The 21,116-nt window shown below is 43.4% G+C and overlaps 1 protein-coding gene across 1 annotated transcript in view; it reads left to right on the top strand.

Annotated features, from left to right (window-relative positions):
- The window catches only part of ACVR2B (activin A receptor type 2B), a 106,528-nt gene extending 88,226 nt beyond the window's left edge, over positions 1-18,302 (top strand). Inside the window, exons 4-11 of the mRNA XM_054273800.1 lie at positions 1,266-1,417; positions 3,600-3,743; positions 4,829-4,972; positions 5,784-5,932; positions 9,880-9,994; positions 11,611-11,749; positions 14,049-14,179; positions 16,673-18,302. Coding sequence (XP_054129775.1) covers positions 1,266-1,417; positions 3,600-3,743; positions 4,829-4,972; positions 5,784-5,932; positions 9,880-9,994; positions 11,611-11,749; positions 14,049-14,179; positions 16,673-16,867 — 1,169 coding nt within the window. The 3' untranslated portion in view covers positions 16,868-18,302. The remainder of the gene's footprint in view (positions 1-1,265; positions 1,418-3,599; positions 3,744-4,828; positions 4,973-5,783; positions 5,933-9,879; positions 9,995-11,610; positions 11,750-14,048; positions 14,180-16,672) is intronic.
- Positions 18,303-21,116: the final 2,814 nt, after the last annotated feature.

Below are 21,116 nucleotides of genomic sequence, written 5' to 3'. Positions count from 1 at the left end.
GAGAAAACCATGGAGCCTTGTGAATGCTGTTGCTTTGCATACAAGAACTGTGAACACAGAGTTGAATGATGGCATGTTTATGGCATGTTTGCCCTCAACAATGCAGTTTTGCCCATTGATCAGCCAAAACCCAACATTTGGGTAACCTTAGCCAATGCATCAGGCTTAGATACCATTTGTTTAACTCATTCAAGACCTGAACATTTTCAACTTCTTTGGTCAGTTTGCCAGTAGACACTTGGCCAATACTGAAAACCATTCCTCCACACCTTTCACAATTTATTATAAATCCCTCTGATGGATGGGGTGTTTGGACCAAATTCCTTCCTGAAGCATCTTTTGAACCCCAAGAATTGGAAATTCTTGGTTCTGTACAAATGGATTTTTGCATCAAATTCGACATTTTTGGGTTTGAACAAAACAAAGACAAAACTCCAGATGTCACTCCCTATCACATTGTGTACAAAGAGGTGGATTCTTGGTATAATTGTACCTCAGTTCTGTTTTTAGCACCTAGTCATAGCCCTTTACAATTACCATGGGGGATGTTTTTCATCTGTGGAGACAGAGCTTGGCCAGCCATCCCATCCAACACCAAAGGTGGTCCATGTAGCATTGGAAGCCTTACTTTGCTGACACCCAGTGTAAATATGACTAAAGACCATAAACACAGAGGAAAAAGGTTTGTCCATTGTTACCAGACTTGCAAGGGTTCCTCAGGGGTGAAGAGATAGACAAGAATCTTGACTTCATGATCAGAAGGCTGGATTTATTAATTTATGATATATAATACATTAAGACTATACTAAAAGGAATCGAGAGAGAAGTTCAGAAGCTGCTATGCTAAGAATAGAAAAAGGAATGAATCAACAACGGAGCTCTCTCCGCTTCTGTCCCAGAGAGAGCTTGTCCTTGATTGGCCCTTAATTGTACACATGGAACATGGGCCAATCACAGGTGCACCTGTTGCATTCCACAGCAGCAGATAACCATTGTTTACATTCTTCTTCTGGGGCCTCAGCTTCCCAGAAGAGGGAAAAATCCTAAAGAAATGATTTTTCACAAAAGATGTCTGTGACAAGTCCATCAGTATGAATCAGACTGTAAAGATGATTTCGAACCTTGTGGCTGTCATCATGGGACATGCCAGTTATCTTTGGATCGGAGGGACACATGGGGTTTGGTCGCCTCTGGATGTGCAGCTGACAGTGCTGCTGCGTTCCTGAAGCTCCTTTTCCCTCTCTTACCCTGCTCTTTTCCCACAGTCATCTACGAGCCGCCGCCCCCGACGCCGTCGCTGCTGAACATCCTGGTGTACTCGCTGCTGCCCATCGCCGTGCTGTCCATGGCCATCCTGCTGGCCTTCTGGATGTACCGGCACCGCAAGCCTCCCTACGGCCACGTGGACATCATTGAGGTCAGGGAGTCTCCCCCCTTGGTTTGGGCCTTGCAAAACTCTTCTCAGGTGGCCTAACTTTTCTTCTTCTCGGAGTCTCTGCTGGTCAGAGTGACCCTGAGATGCGTTAGAAAGTCTTTTCCCAGCCCAGTGATTGAAGGAGTCAGAACTCTTCAGTTCTTGTTTATTGTTTCTTATCTATAAAATTTTTTCTCCGACCAGCCGAGGTCTGTCTGGCAGGTCAGGTTGAGGCACACTGGTGTTATCTTTTTATACTAAAAACTATGTGTACATTATTTACAATAACTTCCCAATACCTATCACCTGTTACACAGTGAGTTTCTACTCTGTAGGGGGATAGAATATAAGTAAATAAAGGTAGTATAGAAAGTAATCTTACCGCCTAAAGAGTTGCAGCTGGGTTTATTATTAAAGATTAGGAGCAGGCCTGATTTTAACAGGCCACAGCTGTAGCCAATCAGAAGAGTGTTATAAAAGAGTGGATTGGTTGGTTGAGGGGAACTGGAGTCAGTTGGCTGCTGTGAGAGCAAGGAAGAGTCAGTGCCTGGAGGAGTTGCCTACAAGAAACATCAAGGAGGTACAAAACTCTATGGAACCCTTGCAATGTAATGACAGCACTACTCTAAACCAATCTAAAAATGCCAACATCACCCAGAAGATGGAGGCCAAGAAGAAGAAGGAAAAAGGATAAGGCACACCCAAATTCCTCCATCTTGGGACCCCGAGCCTCCATTCTAAAAACCTCAAAAATCTTTTTTCACCCTGTGATAAATTCACTGTCATTCTACTTAAACTTTCTTGACTTGTAATTCTTCATATAAGGTTGGTAATTGTTTTTTCCAAGGGCTAAATCAAAGGCACAGGGGTCTTGGGCTCCGTGCCAAGGTCCCTTAGCCCCCTGACAGGGTCTCACATCCTCCAGGGAGCTGGAGGAATTTCCTGGGTTCCAACACTTCGCTGCTTTTTGGAGCTGGTAGCACAGTTGGCCTCCATGGAAGTGTCAGACTGATGAGTTTAGGTGGGGTTACCACCATGTCTGAGATAGCTGAGGGAGGGAATTAGGCAGCCCTGCTTGGTGGCTGCCCTTCCTCCCAAACTCCCAAACCCATTGCCTGATTTCAGCCAACTTTGTAGAGCCTCAGAGATCTAAGAGATGATAAAGTTCCTGCCAGCTCTATGAGAGGAGGGAAGCTGCTTTCCCTGATGAAGCTCAGTTTTTATGAACCCTCAGAGAATGGGTGCAGGAGGCTTTGGGGTGGCCTAATTGCAGCCTTCCAGTACCTGAAGGGAGCCCACAAGAAGGAGGGAAGGGGGACTTTTTACAAGAGCACATGGTGACAGGACAAGTGGGAATGGGTTTAGATTGAAAGAGAACAGGTTTAGATTAGATATCAGGAAAAAATTCTTCCCTGTGAAGGGGGTGAGGCCCTGGCACGGGGTGTCCAGAGAAGCTGTGGCTGTCCCATCCCTGGCAGTGTTCAAGGCTGGATTGGATGGGGTTCTGAGCAGCCTGGCCTAGTGGAAGCTGTCCCTGCCCATAGCAGGGGTGTTGGAACTGGGTGATCTTTAAGGCTCCCTTCCAACCCAAACCATTCTATGATTCTGTGAAGCTTTCCCATCTGAAAGCAGGTAGGACAGAGCTCCAACCCCACAGGTCCTACAGGGTCACATTGTTCTCCTGGACAATGCAGAGTTTAAACAGATGTGATCTGTGTGATGCTGACAGACCTGTTCACTGCCCATGGCTGGGGTGGCATGGAACATGCTAATAAAGAGCAGTGGGAGGTTTTAGATGCAGTTGGCTCTCTGGTCACAAAGATCTTAAGGTTCCCACTTTTGGCAGGAGGTAGCCTTGAGGACATTGGTGCTTTACACTCAAAATAACTTTTGCTTTGAAAACACAGGAGAATTCAGGTTTCGCCCAGAGCATGGCAGGCAGTAGTGTCACAAAGTGACACTTGGAGGTATAGATTGTTATATGTGCTCTATACCAATACCCTACAGAGCAAGCAAGACAGGGAATTTCAGGCTGTTCTTGCTGCAAACAGTGCACCTAAATAACTTTCATTAAATAAATGTTATTTCTTCACACTTCTTTCCTCATGTGCAGTATCTCGATTCCTCCCTCCTTTATATTACAGCCCAGCTTCAGCTGGTGACAGTGTTTTTTTCTCTTGTGCAGGATCCTGGCCCACCACCCCCTTCTCCCCTGGTTGGCCTAAAGCCCCTGCAGCTCTTGGAGATCAAGGCAAGGGGACGCTTTGGCTGCGTGTGGAAGGCTCAGCTGATGAACGACTATGTAGCAGTGAAAATCTTCCCCATTCAGGTAACAGGGACACTGCATTAGGTTCTTACTTGCCAGGGGCTTCCCCACCAGTGCTGAGATGCTCTAAGCGTCTGTAGAGATTATGGATTTTGAGACCATAACAAAGATGCATTTGGGCTCTTCTGCTGGGGGAAAAAGTTCAAGGACCCTTCCTTCCTACACTTCTCCCTGTGTTATCTCATTGCCAAATGCTTCCTGTAGTAGTGCTTGTTGCAAGAAGGGCAAAAACAAGCACATTCTGAAATCTACAGGCTATGTTAACTTCCCTGCAAATGCAAATAAAGTGTGGTTTAAATCCAGCAAGGCAGGGTGCAGCTGCAGTGCCCAAAGTGCACACAAAGGGCCAGAGCCCTGGCTTTGTGTGTCGTGCCTGGGTGGGTTGTAAATCTGCATCCAAACCTAGTGAGCATTTACAGCCTCCAAAGGCAGAGCCCTGGTGCTGTGAGAGCTGATTGTGCTGCAGTGTTTTTGTCAGCTCCTGTCTTCTGCTCTAGGAAATCTTTGAACATTCCTGACCGGGTTCTCTAGGAACTGCAGATGAAAAGAGTAAAGCAATCAAAAGTCAAGTGAAACAAAAATTACAGAAAACATCTTTGTGCTCCTCTGCTGTCTCCTTCATTACTTTTTCACCTCATATTTGTTGTCAAAAGAGATCTGCACATCTTCTGTCCAAGCCAGCTGTGACCTACTAGTAAATATTCAATAGAGCCTAGATTAGATTTTGCAATTGCAGCAATTACACTGCAAGGCTGATCCTGGGTGCTGTGTGCTCAGGCTTTCTTCTTGCAAGTATCCTTAGGAAATCTTGAAAAATATTATTTCTCAGTAAGGTTGGGTTTGGCTTCCTCTTCACTCCCCACACATGTTCTCTAGGAACAGCTGAGGATAATTTTGGAGAGGGGAGACTGAGGACAGCAACTTGTCTTTCTTCTTTAGGGAAAACAGCCTTTTTTTGCAGGGATGCATCACATCCTAACACAGGAGCATGATTTTTAGAGTAGTGTGAGCAGCTCTGACTGCACTGAAGGAGCTGTTTGCTTTAAAGGGAAGCGTGATCTTTGATGGTGCCTTTCTCCCTGCTTCAGGATAAGCAATCTTGGCAGAGTGAGAGGGAGATTTTCAACACTCCTGGCATGAAGCATGAAAACCTTTTGCAATTTATCGCAGCAGAGAAAAGGGGGACAAACCTGGAGACAGAGCTCTGGCTGATCACAGCTTTCCATGACAAGGTAATGTATCATTGCATGTACATTTTGGGAAGGCAGAGAGGGAGGTACAGCAGGATTATAATCCCTGTAATTCCCCCAGTGTGTTCCTGGTGGGCCATGATTCTCTGGTAGCAAAGTGCTCCTGCTCCCCTGCTTCAAATGCCCCACCTTTAGTTTTCTGAGCTTTCCTACACAAATAAAGGATTAATAAAAGTGGGATTTAGGAAGGGAGAGAGGCACAAAAGGACACAGCTCACATCTGTAATGGTCACCATCTCTTGATGTGCATAGATGAGCATCATGAGGGATTTCACAGATCCAGCTTGGCCCTTGCAGATGGGCTCCATGTTTGCTTTTGAGGCTTGGGGCACATCTGCCCCTTCATGGATTGCTTTAGTTATAAACCATGACTAACACTTAAAACAAACGTGCAGATCTGGGGTTGAGCCAGCAGTGTTATCCCCCTGGTAAATCCAAGGTCTTCTTGAGTCAATCATTGCCACAGCCAGCTGATACAATGCTTCATCTTGCATGGAAGGCTTTCCCCTTGCTGAGGCTGGATGAATTGCTTTGGTTAAAGGTGATTTTTCCCCTTCTTTACCTCCCTCCCTTTCCTTGGCAGATAAGTAGACATCAGGAGGTCTGTGCTGTCAAGGGCTGAAAACTCATGGACACTTCTGATTTTTATTTTTTATTTTTCCTTTCATTAGAGATTCCCCCCCACCATTAAATCAAGGCTCAGATTTTTCAAGCATTCTCTAAACTGATGAGTTGGCACATCTGTCACATAGAGGGGTCTGTGATTAAGAACTGACAATGTCCTGTTCTGCAGGGTTCTCTGACAGATTACCTGAAGGGCAACATCATCAGCTGGAATGAGCTCTGCCATGTTGCAGAAACAATGGCCCGTGGCTTGTCCTACCTTCATGAAGATGTCCCCTGGTGCAAAGGTGAAGGACACAAACCTGCCATAGCACACAGGTAAAGCCTCTTTTGTTGACACTGTCTTTGAAGTGATGCTGTTGAACGGAGGAGGAGGTTGTGCTTTTAGGAAGTAAAGGCCTTTTAACCCAGCAAATCCTGTGCTAAGACAAGAAATTTTTTCAACCACATATAAAATGCTGAGGGGCAAGTGTCTTGCCTGTGGAATAGCACAGTTGGTAATGGTTGATGGTGAATGTCCAAAGAGTAGGGGCTTCCCTCTTCCATCAACTCTTCCCTTCTGGTGGAAAGGGAATTCTGCTGCTGCAGAACCACTCTTTGAAAGGACTTGGCTTGATAATATCATCACATTATGATCTGTGTATTTCTATGGCTGTGTTGCAGACATCTTTTATGAAAAATCCTTTCCTTAGGATTTTCCTCCTGAGGAGCTGAGAGGCCTCAGGAACAAAATGTAAACATTGATTATCTGCTGCTGTGGAATGCAACAGGTGCATCTGTGATTGGTCTCCTGGTTGTTTGTAATTAATGGCCAATCACAATCAGCTGGCTCAGACAGAGACTCTGAGACACAAGCCTTTGTTATCATTCCTTATTATTCTATTCTTAGCCAGCCTTCTGAAGAAATCCTTTCTTCTATTCTTTTAGTATAGTTTTAATGTAATATATATCATAAAATAATAAATCAAGCCTTCTGAAACATGGAGTCAGATCCTCTCTCTTCCCTCAACCTGAGACTCCTGTGAACACCATCACAATGGCTGTATCAGGAGCTGGACCCTATTTTCCCCTGATTTGGATTGATAACTCCAGCATATGTCTTCCCACAGAGCCTTTGATCATTTTTTACCTTTGATTAGGTAAAAAATGGAGAAACTGTGGAAAGGCAGAAAATGGCTCCTAGTTACTTTTCCCTGTAGTTTTATAAGGCCCAAATCGTACCAGGGTGCTTATGAGAGACACCACAGCAGGTGCCACCCTGCCCTGGGACCTCCTGGCACTCTCTTCAACCCCCCTGGGTGGCAGTGCAGAGGGGACAGCAAGAAAGCAGCTGGGTTAAACCATCCTCATGCTTCAGCCCTTCTCCAAAGTCCCACGCTGCTTGCCCTAGATTAAAGCATCTCTTCTGAGTGCTTTGCTGTGGCAGGGCAGGATGGGGGAGATTTCCAGAAGGGATTTACAGGCTGTAATCCATGGCCATACTCCTGCATTTCATCTAGGAGGGACTTAAACCCCACGTCCAGCTGCAGCAATTTGTACCTGATCAAGCAGGCCTGGCTTCATGTATGGCAAGATAATCCCTGTTTTTGCAAGGGTATCCCTGCCCCCAGAACACCCCACCTCCCCAAACCTGAAAGTTTTGGAGAGCTGGAGGCTTTTGAAAGAACCTGCAGCTGCCTTTGTGCTGCTCCTGGAGCTGACCCCTGTGTCCCTGACATTTGTCCCTGTAGAATAAAGGCAGTGGTTTATAGATGAAAATTCCTGAGGGTGGGGAACAGAGGAAGGCTATAGAACGGCTTTAAAGCAACAGATCGTGCTCATTAGTGTCCCTGTCCATTTAGCTAGTGATAAAAGCTGTAGAATGCAGCATTTGTGTGAATTTAGCACATACCTAGTGGAGGAGGGGGTTTCAGGACACAAGGGATTTCCCTCGGATTATCCTTTAAATTTTATTTTTGAAAGAAAACACTAAATGCATTTTAAATCTGGGGAGGGGGCCGCGGGGGGTGTTTTTGAATGGCTTCCCACAGTGCACATGGATGGAGATGCTGGGGTTGCCAGGTGGGACTCCCCAGTCACTGCTGGGCAGGGGTTCAGCCAACTCCTCTCTGGTCCCCGGCACCACAAGGAGGATTAAGGTTATGGAATCACTTGTTGGTGCAAAAGTGCCCCCACGTGGAAGCTGCAAATAAAATCTCCAGTGTCTCAATCGAATTAACTCACCCATTATTCATAGTCTGCTTGTTCTGTGTTCCCTAGTTTGAAGTGCTATATGAAAAAAAATTAAAAAAATTCTTCTTTTCACGCCGCTTTTCTTTGGCAGTGACCATTTTAGGATGGTCTAATGCATATGGGAAATCTACTTGGCATGGCTTGGATTAAGTCCCTCTCCCTGGCCTGGGTACATTTGCATTGCAGCTCAGACTTGCCAGTTTGAGGTGGTTTGTGAAAGGAAGGAAGGAAAGCGTGGAAAAATGGGGAAATGTATGGAAATGGGGGGAAAAAATGGAATTGCAAAGGGAAATCCCTGCATGGTGTATCAAGATGTAGGAGTTAACTGTTGCATGCCTGAAGGGCACTGCAGGTGAGGAGCAGCACCACATGCTCATACAGTAATGCTGGTTTACATCTTGTTTCACCTTGGAACCACATGGTTCAGGCAGATTGTCTGATGATTTCTGTGTGGTCCTCATCGAGCCACTGCTTTGCAAAAATCTCGTGCACAATCTGCACCATCCCGAGGGCATAATCCCCTAAAGCTGAACGAGCAAAGGCGTTTATCCATGTCATTAGATGATGGCTGCTTCCTAAGCCTGTGGGGAAACTGCCATGGCATGGAAGCAGGCAGTCTCTGGGATGACAGATAGAGGGAAATGCAGTTTTTCTGTGTAATAGAGGGGTACCAATGTTGGGGAGGCTCTGCAAAGCTGTACTCAGTCCCTAGAGCTGATGGAGGCTGGTTTCTGCTGGGGTTCACTGGCTGCACAGTGCCCTCCAACTTCACACCCACTTCCCCCATCTTAATCCTCAAGCCAGAAATGCCCATCACACTGTGCTCAGCTTAGAGAGGATAAATCCTCTCTTCTGTTATTTTAAGCTCAGAATCAGGGGCTGGGTGATTTTTGCTTGCAGTGCTTTGAGCTGATGCTCTGGCATGTGAGGCTGCAGGGAGCAGCCCCTTCTCTATGGTCCAGCAGCTTCTCTCTTCACAAAGAATTTTGACAGGTCTCTCTAGTGCAGAACAATTGTATCTGCCCTCATTAATTATTTTGTGCAGGCCTGCAATGTCCTGCAATCAGCAGGGTCACCGAGTGAATTGATGATAGGGAAGTTATAATGCTGAGCATACAGGACAATTGCCATCTGCTGTCTAAGGTCTGTAATTTAATTAGATTGCCAAACATTCCTTTTCAGATGAAAATGCAGGAAGCCCAGGAAACAGAGCTCGACTGGTTTGGCATCTCAGTGTGATCTTCCTCCACCCCCAATCCTTCCCAGCCCCTGCAGATTTACCTGAGCTGCCCTGAAATGATCCTGCTGCAGCACAGCACTGACACAAATGTCCCCTTCAAGCACAGAGCCACCATCTCTGCTGCAAACTCTTACACCTGCCTGTCAGCTGCCTGCTCTGACCCTGACAGCGTGTCTGTGTGGCCTCACCCCCTTCCCTGCCTGCTTCCCAACCCTCTGAATTCTCCAGGGAAGATCAATCCAGCAATTACAGCAGAAGGCTGATGGATGACTGTGGCAAAAGTCTGTTGAAGCGTGTAGTCAGGGTGGAGGGAGTCTCACCAGCATCTGCTGATTTCCAGAAAGATCTGATTTTGTAGATAGGGGCAAATGTCCTTACCAGGATAAAGAGTAATGAGCTCCCTTAACCTGCCTTGGTTTTGTTCTTGGGAATGAGAAGGGCCCCGAAGATGGGGGTCCAGAGCTGGTGCTTGGAACAAGAAATGGTCCCTTCTACACAGCTTGTTCTAATTTAAAGAGCCCCTTCAGACCAGATTTTATTTTGAGATTAATTCATTGTGGAGTTTGGCCTGACTGTGCTGGTCAGCTCAGGGCTGCTTGGTCATGTTTTGGGGACAAGGGCAGTGAGGAACAGCCAAGTTTGCAGCACTGGCCATGCTGGGACTCAGGGGAGAAAGGAAGAAAGCAGCTGGGATTTACTGGGAGCTGCTGAGCTATAGACAATGTGTGTGTTGCAGTGTGATTTACACACATGCCATGATAAACCCTTCCCTTACTTCTTGACTTGTCCATAGGGACTTCAAGAGTAAAAATGTCTTGCTGAAGAATGACCTGACAGCTGTGCTAGCTGATTTTGGACTGGCTGTACGGTTTGAACCTGGAAAGCCTCCAGGGGACACTCATGGACAGGTAATCATTACCTTTAACTTTTTAAAAAGTTGGCCTTGCCATAGCTTCTCTGGAGTGAGGGCTGGTTTGTGTAGATGCATTTAATTCTCTTTGAGATATGTATTTTTTCCATGACATAAATTCTGGGAGCTGCTTTAATCTGAGTGAGTGGGGAGGGTGCTCAGACTTTCTGATTGCTGTGCAGGTGAGGTCTCTCCAGCTCTGGGGTCAGGTGGCTTCCTCCTTCAGACACAGGGCTCATTGTCTCTTTATTGTTTTGGTATAAATATCCATAGAATCACAGAATACCATGTTGGGAGGGACTCAAGGATTATCTGCTCCAGCCTTTCTTGACAAAGCAAGGCAAGACAGCCCAGCTGAATGTTAGAAGTGTTTAGTTTTGGAGTCAGCTGCACATCCCACTTCTCTAGACCATAACACAAATATTAAAGCTCCTAAATATTAATACTGATACCACAAATCTACTATTAATAATCCTAAAATTATTGATTTAATTTTAAGAATTCAGGCTGGCTGCTTGGGTGACCTTTGGCACAGCTGGCTGTGCACTGTGTAAACAATATACTACAATTTTATGAGTTCTTAATTTTCTGCCTTTTTGTTGCAGCAAGCAGCCCCTCATTCTGCTCTAATGCCAGGACAGCAAGTCCATCAGCCCCTCTTTGTGCCTCCAGTGCTTTCTGAATTCCCATCTCCAGTGTAGTCTCCCTTTCTTACCTTTATCTCAGAAGGAATGAACACTCTTCTGGGTTAGCCCTACTCAGTTTTCCTCATTTTTGTCACCTTTTTTTTGATTTTTCCAGTATTTTGCATATCATTCCATGGTTTCACTCTATCCCCACTGCCTCAGCAAAAAGAGAATTTCCTTAAAGAAAATTATTAAAAGTGTTTCAATTCTCAAGAAAGCTGCTTTTTTCTTTGCTGTCCTGTTTACTCTCCTACCTTATAAGCTATACTAACCATAACAATGGAGGCACTACAAGCCTATTCCCTCAAAACAAGAGCAGATCTTTTCCAAACCATGGCAAGCTAGAGTTCATGTTTTCCTATTCTGTGGATGCAGGAGACTTGTTTTATCTAGGGCTGTGAAAACAACACCTTTTCCTACCATTTCAGGATATATAATTTTTTCCCTTTTCTGGTTTTTTTTTGATTCTGTTTTTGTTTATTTGAGAGGTTGTTTGTTTGGATTTGGAATTTTTTGTTGAGAGTTTTTACTTTTTGAGTGAAAGAGGATTGAGCTTTCAACAATTGAGATAACTAAGCCAGACTTGACCTCAGGGTGTTCTGTGTGTCTCCAAAGACATAATTTCACGCAGGGTGTTCTGCCAGAGCAACATGCAGCAGGATGCAGACCTGCAGTGTGCACTGAATGAGTATCACACATGTAGCCTTGCACTTTGGCTCCCTCCTTTATGTTGCTTATCTGGACTGGAGTGATCTTAATGAGAATCAGTGTCAGAAGAAACAGCTCCCCTTTGCTTGTTTTTTGAGCAAGGTTCACCTTTAGCAGCAGTGGCCTCCAGGCTAATGAAACCAGCTGTCACTCACCTCCACCCAGCAGAGGCTGAGGGGCCCAAATGCAATGTGGCTTGAGCTGTGCTTTTTCTCTCCAGGTGGGAACAAGGAGGTACATGGCTCCTGAAGTGTTGGAGGGAGCAATCAACTTCCAACGAGACGCCTTCCTGAGGATAGACATGTATGCAATGGGACTGGTGTTGTGGGAGCTAGTCTCCAGGTGTAGAGCAGTTGATGGTAAGAATAAAGACTTATTCCCTAGGGAGGGTTCTGTTTCAATGTGGTTTAGTTGTCCAGAGAATGGACCTATCTCTGTTTAAAAAAAAAAATTGCATATTTTTATTAAAAGCAGCTAACCTGTTTTTCCTTTGTTTTTAACATAAGGTGTTATTCTCTGTATATTATAACCTTTGTAAGTGCTCCAACCTCAAAGTACTTTTTACTATGTTGGTTACCTTGCAAATTGCTGAGAGTTCAGATCCCTAGGGTGGGTGTCCTTTACTCCTGAGCCTGCCCTGTGCTGCTCTCAGTGGCACTCCACATTTCTGCCTGTGACCAGGGCATGCCTTGGGCTCCTGAGAAGAGCCACACAGCCAACTTGGCTGTCACCTGGCTTGTGCAGGGCAGTGGGGTAGCCTGCATGGAAAGCACCTTATAGCAGGAACACAGGGCTGGAAGGAGCTTCCTGGGTCAGCAAGCCCATTTCCCTGCTGTCATAAGTCATTAGTTATTGATCTTTGATTTTTGCTGATCAAGCCCTCTCTCAGGAGTGGGCTAGGTTTGTTGTTTCATTCACAGCTTTGGAAGATCTCACTTTCTCCTGAAGGATTTACAAGTATGAATTTCATGGTGTCTCTTTTCTCCTTTTTTTTTAATCCTAAAATGATGCTGTGAAGTGGGCCATCTTTGCTGTCCAACCAGCACATCTGTCCTTTAGTGACCCTTGCCATGTCCAGGGCAGGGAAGCAGTCACATCATTGTAGTAGCTGCAAGGCTGCTTCCTCCAACTGTTTTCTTCTTGTATAAATATGGGTGCTCTGAACTGAAAATCAAGTTCATTAAACAACAGCATCTTGCCTAGACTTGAAATGTTTTTGTTAGCATTACAGTGGGACTGAGGAGTGTGATTATAATTAAAATGTCTTCCATAAGTGTGTGGTAACAGAAGGTCTCATCTTCAGAAATGTACAGTCTTAAGAGGTAAAATGCAGGGAGCCGGGAGCACAGTATGGTAAAACAGTGGCACACAAATCATTCATATAGGAACTGCCCTTCTCTGTTGAGGTGCCCCAAATATCCACTTCCATTTTTTCCTGTCATGATTGTGATCTCCTGCCAGTCCAGGCAGCTGAGATAGCCCAGGTGCCACACACAGCACCACTGAGTCAGAGGGAAGGCTTCCTTTGGGGTGATGGGGAGTTACACTGAGCCTCATCAGCACTTCAGCTCAGAAGTGATGCTGTGTAAACAGCACATTTAGCTTGCAGATCACCAGTGCAGCTCCTCCACAGCCTGGGTTCCTCTTGGAGGAAAAGGAAAGTCATAAGTGACCCTGATTGGAGCAAGTCTTTCAGTTTGGTTTAGTGACTGCCACTGAGTGAACAAGAATAATGATAAGCCACTTAAATGATTTCATTCTTTAGAGTAAACATTGTGCTGTTGGTGTCACAATTCATGAGCAGATGAAGTGGTCAGCTCTTTTATTTTAATCTGGAAAGAGCCTTTTGAGGTATCTCTGCTCTGAAAAGAGGTCATTTTTTGCTACTGAGAAACCATAAGTGGTGCCATGGAGCACCCTGAGAAGCCCATCAGTTAAGCTGGGCTGCTCTTTGTGAGAGAGCATCTACACATTGCCAAAAGCCAAATGATGTTTCAATAAGCACAAGTTGCTGCTATCATCCAGCATCTGCACTGATTGTCATAACAGTTGTCTCATTCCCGTGGCCCTGGGCAGTTCACAGCCATAACTGGTATAAGTAAAGCATTCAGAAATCATTTTCCACTTAGGAGCCAGTACTTGGGACAAGTGCATCTGGCTCCAGTGTGTCAGGGCTGAGTCAAACCTGTGAACAAACCAGATCACAAAGCAAAAAATTATGTGTTGTATATACTTGACCTTGTTAGTCAGCGCTAAAATGAAATTATGCTCATGCTGAAATCTTTCTCTAGGTTATTGTGTGTTGAATTGTTGTGTTAAAATGTAGGGAGGATGAGCTGATCTGCTCTTTATATTAAATAAATCACGGATTACCTGGCAAACTTCCTCAAGGAAAGGGTGAGATCTGGAGGCCTGGCTGAGGGTTTGGATTTGTAACTCAGCGAGGTGGAAAATGCACGGCCAGACAAGCAGCAGGGACAGCAGAAACCATTGTGCAGGAGGAATGTAAATCACATTTGTCTGCAGTGACATGTGAACGTCAGCCTTTGTTGCTGTAGGTTGAGGTTGCTCCGGAGCTGCAGCTCACTCATGCATGGGGACACCGTGGCTCTGCAGAGGCCATTCCTGCCCTAACCTGATTCTCTGTGTGCACTGCAGGTCCAGTGGATGAATACATGCTGCCTTTTGAAGAAGAAATAGGTCAGCACCCATCCCTGGAGGACCTGCAAGAAGTGGTGGTTCACAAGAAGATGCGCCCCGCGTTCAAGGATCACTGGCTAAAACATCCCGTACGTCCCTCCTGGTTTAACAGTGGAAAACATTTTCCTGTGTGATGGGAATGAGGGATTGGTTATGCATTCCCAGTGTTAGCCAGAGTCAGCTCTGGGGAATGAGGGGTTGCTCAACATCTTTGTGCTCCCTTTTCTTTTTATCTCTTGTGTTTAGAGACTAAACAAGCTGCATAATCAGCTAGTGCTGAATGTGGAGCGTGTGGTGCTTTAGCAGGGCTCCTTTAGTATGGTGAAAGAATGGAAAATAAAGTCCTTTCATTAAGAAAAAGAAAACCATCCATACCACTGGAGACAGACTCCTCACAAGCTAGATACCATGCAAGACTTGGAGCAGTTTATGGAGGAAAAATTAATTAGATGTGAAAGCAAGCAGACAATGAAGCAAAATGCAGTGTGGGTTTCCCAGAGGTAGTTCATTTCAGGCTCACATTTTTAATAAAAGAGCTGATTTTCCTTAGATCGGGAAGATAAGAGATGATGACATCTCACTGGGCTTCAGTAAGAAGTCAAATACCTCTGTTTTTCCCAAACTGCTACAGATTTTGCTAGACTCAGGTGTACTAACTCATTTCCCAGAAGTTAGGGAGAGCTGTGGATTGTTAAAAAAAGTGTTCCACTTCAAATGAGGGTTCAAATAAGAGCTGTGTTCTTCAAGCACTGTTGAATTCAGGTTTTTTGGGGATATTGAGAGAAGTGATTGCAAACAAAGCAAATGGTTTCATAGTAACTGATACAGTGCTGCCAGCTCTCACAGTTTCATCATGGGAATCTTAATATTTGTTGTCTTTTGAAGCTTCAACTGGTGAATCTTGGGATTTATTTTGATATTAAAAAAAGCACTTTTGGGCTGGAGTGTGACCAAGCCTTAGAAAGCAGATGCTTAAAAAGAACCATGAAAACACATGTTTAAAGTAATTTTTGAAGCTTATTTCATGGTAATTGGCATACTGTGGAAAAAATACTTGTAGGGGTTTTTTAGAGCATTGGCTGTGTGAGTGGATTTCTCCAGCCACTGACAAGGTGGTGCCCATGATGCCTTAAAGATATAGAAATAAAACTACACACTTTTGAGACAATATTAGCACAGGAGGTAATATAAAAACTTTGATTGGTCTTTGATTGGAGGCCTCCAGAGGCAGATGTGGAAAAATGCCCACCCCACATAGGGCAAATATATCTTTATAAGTTTAGCTGATTAACATAATTAACAAGAATCTCCAATTAGAAACACAGGTGATGAGGTAATTCCTCCTCTTGGCCCAACCTTTTCTGGAGCCCCCCATTGGTAACAGTTGTACTTTGTTTATGAAAAAGTGTCTTGGGAGGGTAGGTCATCCTTGGTTCTCAAGAAAACACAAGGTAGGACAGGAACCTTTGGAATGTGTTTTGTCTTTCTGCATATCAGGGTAGGAAAAGTGCGCGAGCTAGCTAGGAGCTATATAATTACATATAAGTAACATTTTTGGCCTCAATTCTATGCCATAAGCCTGCACAATGCCATTGTCAATCTGTTCAAACTATCTGCTTATGAATTCTGCATGATCCTCATGGTAGAGTTGAAAGCCTGATCTTTCACCTGTTTATATTTTCACATGCGTCCTTAAGTTTGACAAATTTTGTACTGTAAAGTTGACTCAAGTACAGTTTGATGTCAATTCTTGTGGAAAGAGCCTTCTGCACGTAACATTGCCACTGTCAATCTGTTCCAACTATCTGCTTAGGAATTCTGCATGATGCTCATGAAAGAGCAGGTGACATTGCTCATGAATTCTGCGTGAGGCTCACGATAGGGCAGGTGACATTGCTTATGAATTCTGCGTGATCATCATGATAGGGCAGGTGACATTGGTTATGGATTCTGTGTGATGTTCACGATAGGGCAGGTGACATTGGTTATGGATTCTGTGTGATGTTCATGATAGGGCAGGTGACATTGTTTATGAATTCTGCATGATGCTCATGGTAGGGCAGGTGACATTGCTTATGAATTCTGGAGGATCATCACGATAGGACAGTGACATTGCTTATGAATTCTGCAGGATGCTCATGATAGGGCAGGTGGAGTTGTTTATGAATTCTGTGTGATCCTTATGGTAGGGCAGGTGACATTGCTCATGAATTCTGCGTGATTGTCATGATAGGACAGGTGACCTTGCTCATGAATTCTACATGATTCTTACAATAGGGCAGGTGACCTTGCTCATGAATTCTCCATGATGCTCATGGTAGGGCAGGTGACATTGCTCATGAATTCTGCGTGATTGCCACGGTAGGGCAGGTGACATTGCTCATGAATTTTGCCTGATGCTCACGATAGGGTAGGTGACGTTGTTTATGAATTCTGTGTGATGCTCACGATAGGGCAGGTGACATTGCTCTTGAATTCTCCATGATGCTCATGGTAGGGCAGGTGATGTTGCTCTTGAATTCTGCATGATGCTCACGGCAGGGCAGGTGACTGAAGGTGTTTTCTGGCCGTTGTGTCCGCAGGGCCTGGCGCAGCTCTGCGTGACCATTGAAGAGTGCTGGGACCACGACGCGGAGGCGCGGCTCTCGGCCGGCTGCGTCGAGGAGCGCATCGCGCAGATCCGCAAATCCGTCAACGGCACTACCTCGGACTGCCTCGTCTCCATCGTGACGTCCGTCACCAACGTGGACTTGCCACCCAAAGAGTCTAGTATCTGAGTGCTGGGTCCTGGTTCACTTTTGTCTTTCCAGACTCAGCGGATTTAAAAACAAACAAACAAAAAAACGACAAGGAAAAGAGTTTAAAGAAAAAAAAAAGTACAAAAAAAAAACAAAATCACAAAAATTCAACAAACCCATGAATGCAGCTGCTATTTTATCTTGACTTTTTATTATTATTGTTATTATTATTATTATTTTTTTGGATTGGATCAATTTTACCAGCACATTGCTCTACTGTATTAAAAAAAATGGACATTTCAGCAAGCATTCAGGTGCCGACTAATGAATGCAGAAAAGGTGCAGGTACCTCAGAACCTCAACAAACTCACTTCAGTTGTTTTTATTTTATTCAGTTTTCTGGGTTTCTCTTTATCAGTTTGTCTTCTGAGCAGAGCATCTGTGACATAAAGGAAAACCACCTACCACCTTCGAAAACGCAATGCTGCAAACTGTGGAGGAAACTTAAGACTGTTATGTAAAGAATACACCTTCCTCAAAAGCATTTTTTCCCCATGTTGGTTTTGGGTTCAGTTCCTTTTTTATTTTTTTAATTTTTTTTTTTTTTTGGAAGTGAGCTTCAGAAAAAAACAGCAGATGTGTCTTTTACGGATCTAACGGGTGTCATTGTAACATGGGAAAAAAAAAGTAACTGGGCAGAGAATGTTAATTCTTGATGGTATAATTGAAGGGGGGAGCGTAGAATAGGGGTGGGGAGAGTGACGTTGGACTTGGCAGCATTTGGGGAAACATCATTTGCTATGGAGCTACTTCTCAGGTAACCATTAGAGGAGGGGAAGGACATTTCTGGGCAGAGTATTTACGGCTGCAGCGTATGGAGAAAGCGGAGTTAAAGAGGCAGTGGTTGGAAGACAGGCACTTGTTTCTTCCTCCAGAGTCTGGGGTTGGGTGGTAAAAGAACAAAACAGGACTATAACTTTTATTTTTCAGTTCCAGGTAGTAGTAGGAAGGATGCTTTCAATGCCATCAGGACAGGTGGGGAAGTGTGATTTCAGAAGCACTTTGGTAAAATACTGGAAGATGAGAAAATTTTTGCATCTCATTTTAAGCGTGAGTCAGCTGAGACAATTTGGCCTTGGGTTGATTATCTTTCAGCCCAAGCTAATGGCGCAGATGGTGGAAAGAGGAAAAGGGTGAACGCTGGTTATATAAATTTTTTTTCTTTATTAATTTGGGACTGGGGGAGTGAATGGTGGCAGCTGGCTCCTGTAGCATCTGAGAGCTGCCTGGCTGCAGGGAGCTGAGGCAGCTCAGCAGCAGCAGTGATTCCCACAGCACCTCTCCCACTGGTTTCTTTGACGCTGCTTTCTCCTTACTCTGTGATGAAAATCTTTTGTCTTAAAGTGGTGCATATTCAAAAATACCGTTACTCTTATTATGCCATAAACTCGCTCTAGTCAGTGAATGTTCCTAATGCTGCTGATTCAACATTGAAATATTTTTTTAATTTGCAAAACATGCAATGTTTTAAAAAAGAAAAAACTTAAAAAAAAAAACCAAACACAAAACATACACACACACACGTTATGTGGCTTCCGAGGTTTAAACTGAAAAAAAATTAAAAACTTCATGACCACAGACCACCTCAAACCAGAAATACCTCAGAATTTTCTACTTGTATGAGTTTTATTATATATTTTGTTAGTTGTGTTGTCTTGTAGTAAGTATATTTTAATGTAAGTTGGCTTTTATGACAAGGGAGTTTTAAAAAAATTAAAAAAAGAAAAAAAGTTCCAAAATCTTTTAGGAAGTGCTACCATTTTTTTGTTGTTTTGTTTAATAAAGCACCATTGTAAATAACTGTATACAGTTGTGGAATAACTGCCTATATAAGGTACCTGGGCATTATTCACTCTTATTTGTGAAGGCTGTTTCCATTCTATGTTGGTTTTTTTTTTTTGGTCTGTTTTAGTGAAAGGACAGTACATCTTTTTTTTTTTTTTTTTTTTTTTTTCTTTTTCTTTTCTTTTTTTTTTTTTTTTTCTTTTTTTTTTTACTTTGAATATAACATGAATTTTGTGTCTTGCTAGACTGACAAAGTTATGTCCATTGGATGGCCAGATCTAAATTTTTCTTTGTGTTAAGCCAAAATGCAGTCCTAAACTAATCACCCTGTAATGGAAATGTAAAAAGTCTGTATTATATATAAATGAATTGGACTTCTCTCCACTGCCAAATTATCAGTGTGCACCCTTGCACAGATATAATTTATTAAGAAAAAAAACCTGCTAATTGGAGAAAATATTTAAAAAAAATTGAAATATATTTCTTGAAAAGTATAGCTTTAAAACCTAGAGGTCACAAATGAGGACATGGTCCTTTATCTTGAAGAGACATTAAGAGAATTGCCTTAATTTGTCTATCTGAATAAAGTCTTAACCTATTCTTTCAAGTTACTGAATGTATATTGCATATTAGTATGTACACACATGTAACTGTGTTTCCGTGTGTAGGTTTGAAAGTTTCTGTTTCTTGATGTGCTTCTGTTGAGAAAACCTTGACAAAACCAGACAGAACGATCCCATTTAGACCCAGCCAATGTCCCTGGTGGCCATTGGCACCTTTGGGCCTGATGCTGCAACAAACCTATGCTTAGCATTGAGGGTGTAGGTAGCTCTTCTGGTGTCATGACATTAGCCACTCACTTAATGTTAAGTGTGGTTGTAAATGTTTGCAGGATCGGTATTTTTCATGTTTAATACATTTCTGCACTGAGATTTATATGAAAATGTGATTATGTCTTAGAAGTGAAGTGATGTAAGGGTTGGGGTGGAGCGTAGAGCAGTTAATGAGTGAATACTTGTTTTGAGGTGGGCTTGCTCCCTTTCCCCAGGGAATGGGGGCCAGTTCCTATTGCTGCAGAAAGAAAAAAAGCTGTACTGTCTTTTAACTGTTAATATCTGTTTGCTCTTCTGGATTTTTTCCTTCAGCGTTACGTATTATAGCTAAAACAGGCTCATTACAGCAGTTGCTTTTTTATCCTGATTTCTTTAAAAAGCTTTAAAGTATTTATTGAAAGTGCCATATTATTTTAATAGCCTATTAAACAGTGTCTGAAATCTTCTCTTTTGAGAAAGCATGAACACAAATTCTCACATGTAGCTTATCTTACTGCGGGGAACTGCACGACCCTGTACAAACCTTGACCGAATGTTGATTGTAAAGTGTTACATCTTCCTGGTGCAATGGTTCCTTATAGATCATCTTGTCAGCAGGATTCAGAAACTGATTGGAAAAAGAATTTCCAAATTGGGTGTGTGCTGGATAACAAGTTTTATATGTGTGTAGGTACGTGTGTCTTGCTATTGCAGCATAGAAGGAAATCCTGAACTTTTAATGTGTACCAATTTGGATAAAGCTGTTTCTTAAACTGGTATTTATTTATTTTATTAACAAAGACTAGCTCTGATTAACTTGTTGGTCTTTCAGCAGTTGAGCTGTCAAGCAAGTAGTTTCCTCACCTCTAATCCATTTGAACTCTCATTGACAACATGATTTTGGTTCTGTTTGGTACTGCAGAGGCTTTTTCCAAGTCAGGAATTGGGCACATCCATAGGTGTAGCTGTCATAAGCAACTGCAGCTCTTTTCCTTTTAACACTCCCTTGAATAAGATGGTGACAACACCTCTTACTTTACTTCCCAAGTGCTGAATTTCACTTCCCATTCAGACTTAGAGGAAACAGCTCTTCAAAAATTTGGCTGCAGAATTTTATTGGTCACCTCCCTCCCTCATATGGAAGTTCATAGGTGAATATTAACACTGAGTATCCTGAGTAAAAATTCTCCTTGACTTTAAGAGCTAGGATTCTCCATCTCTCTGGTGGAACTCCCTTTCTTGAATTTATTGCACTGGCTGGGATGGTTTCCTAGGTGCAGAAAATTTGACTCTGCATTTTAAACTGGAAATACCACAGGAACTAAAACTGGAGTGTTTTTTTGAGATAGTAGAGCTGTGACTTACTGATGAAATTTCATGAATACAGCAAGGTTGGAAATTGTATATGGCTTATATTGAAATATACAGGCATTTTATAAGAGATGGCTATAAACCAGCCTAACCATCAGTTAAGTAGTACCAGCCCTATTCATTATAATTAAGGATTTTAGCTGGTCCTGATGATTAAGAAGTCTCTATTTAAAACAAAAGTAACTCACTTTTTATTCTGCTGAAATTCTCCTACAGGATATCTTTATGTGCTAGACAGTTACACCTATGGAAGTGCAGAG

Source organism: Melozone crissalis, unplaced genomic scaffold, assembly GCF_028551555.1.
Source record: "Melozone crissalis strain CALT ecotype California unplaced genomic scaffold, PUWL_Pcris_2 ptg000016l_1, whole genome shotgun sequence".
Lineage (NCBI taxonomy): Eukaryota > Metazoa > Chordata > Aves > Passeriformes > Passerellidae > Melozone > Melozone crissalis.
Note: the sequence above shows the minus strand (reverse complement) of the source record. Positions and strands in the feature narration are given on the sequence as shown.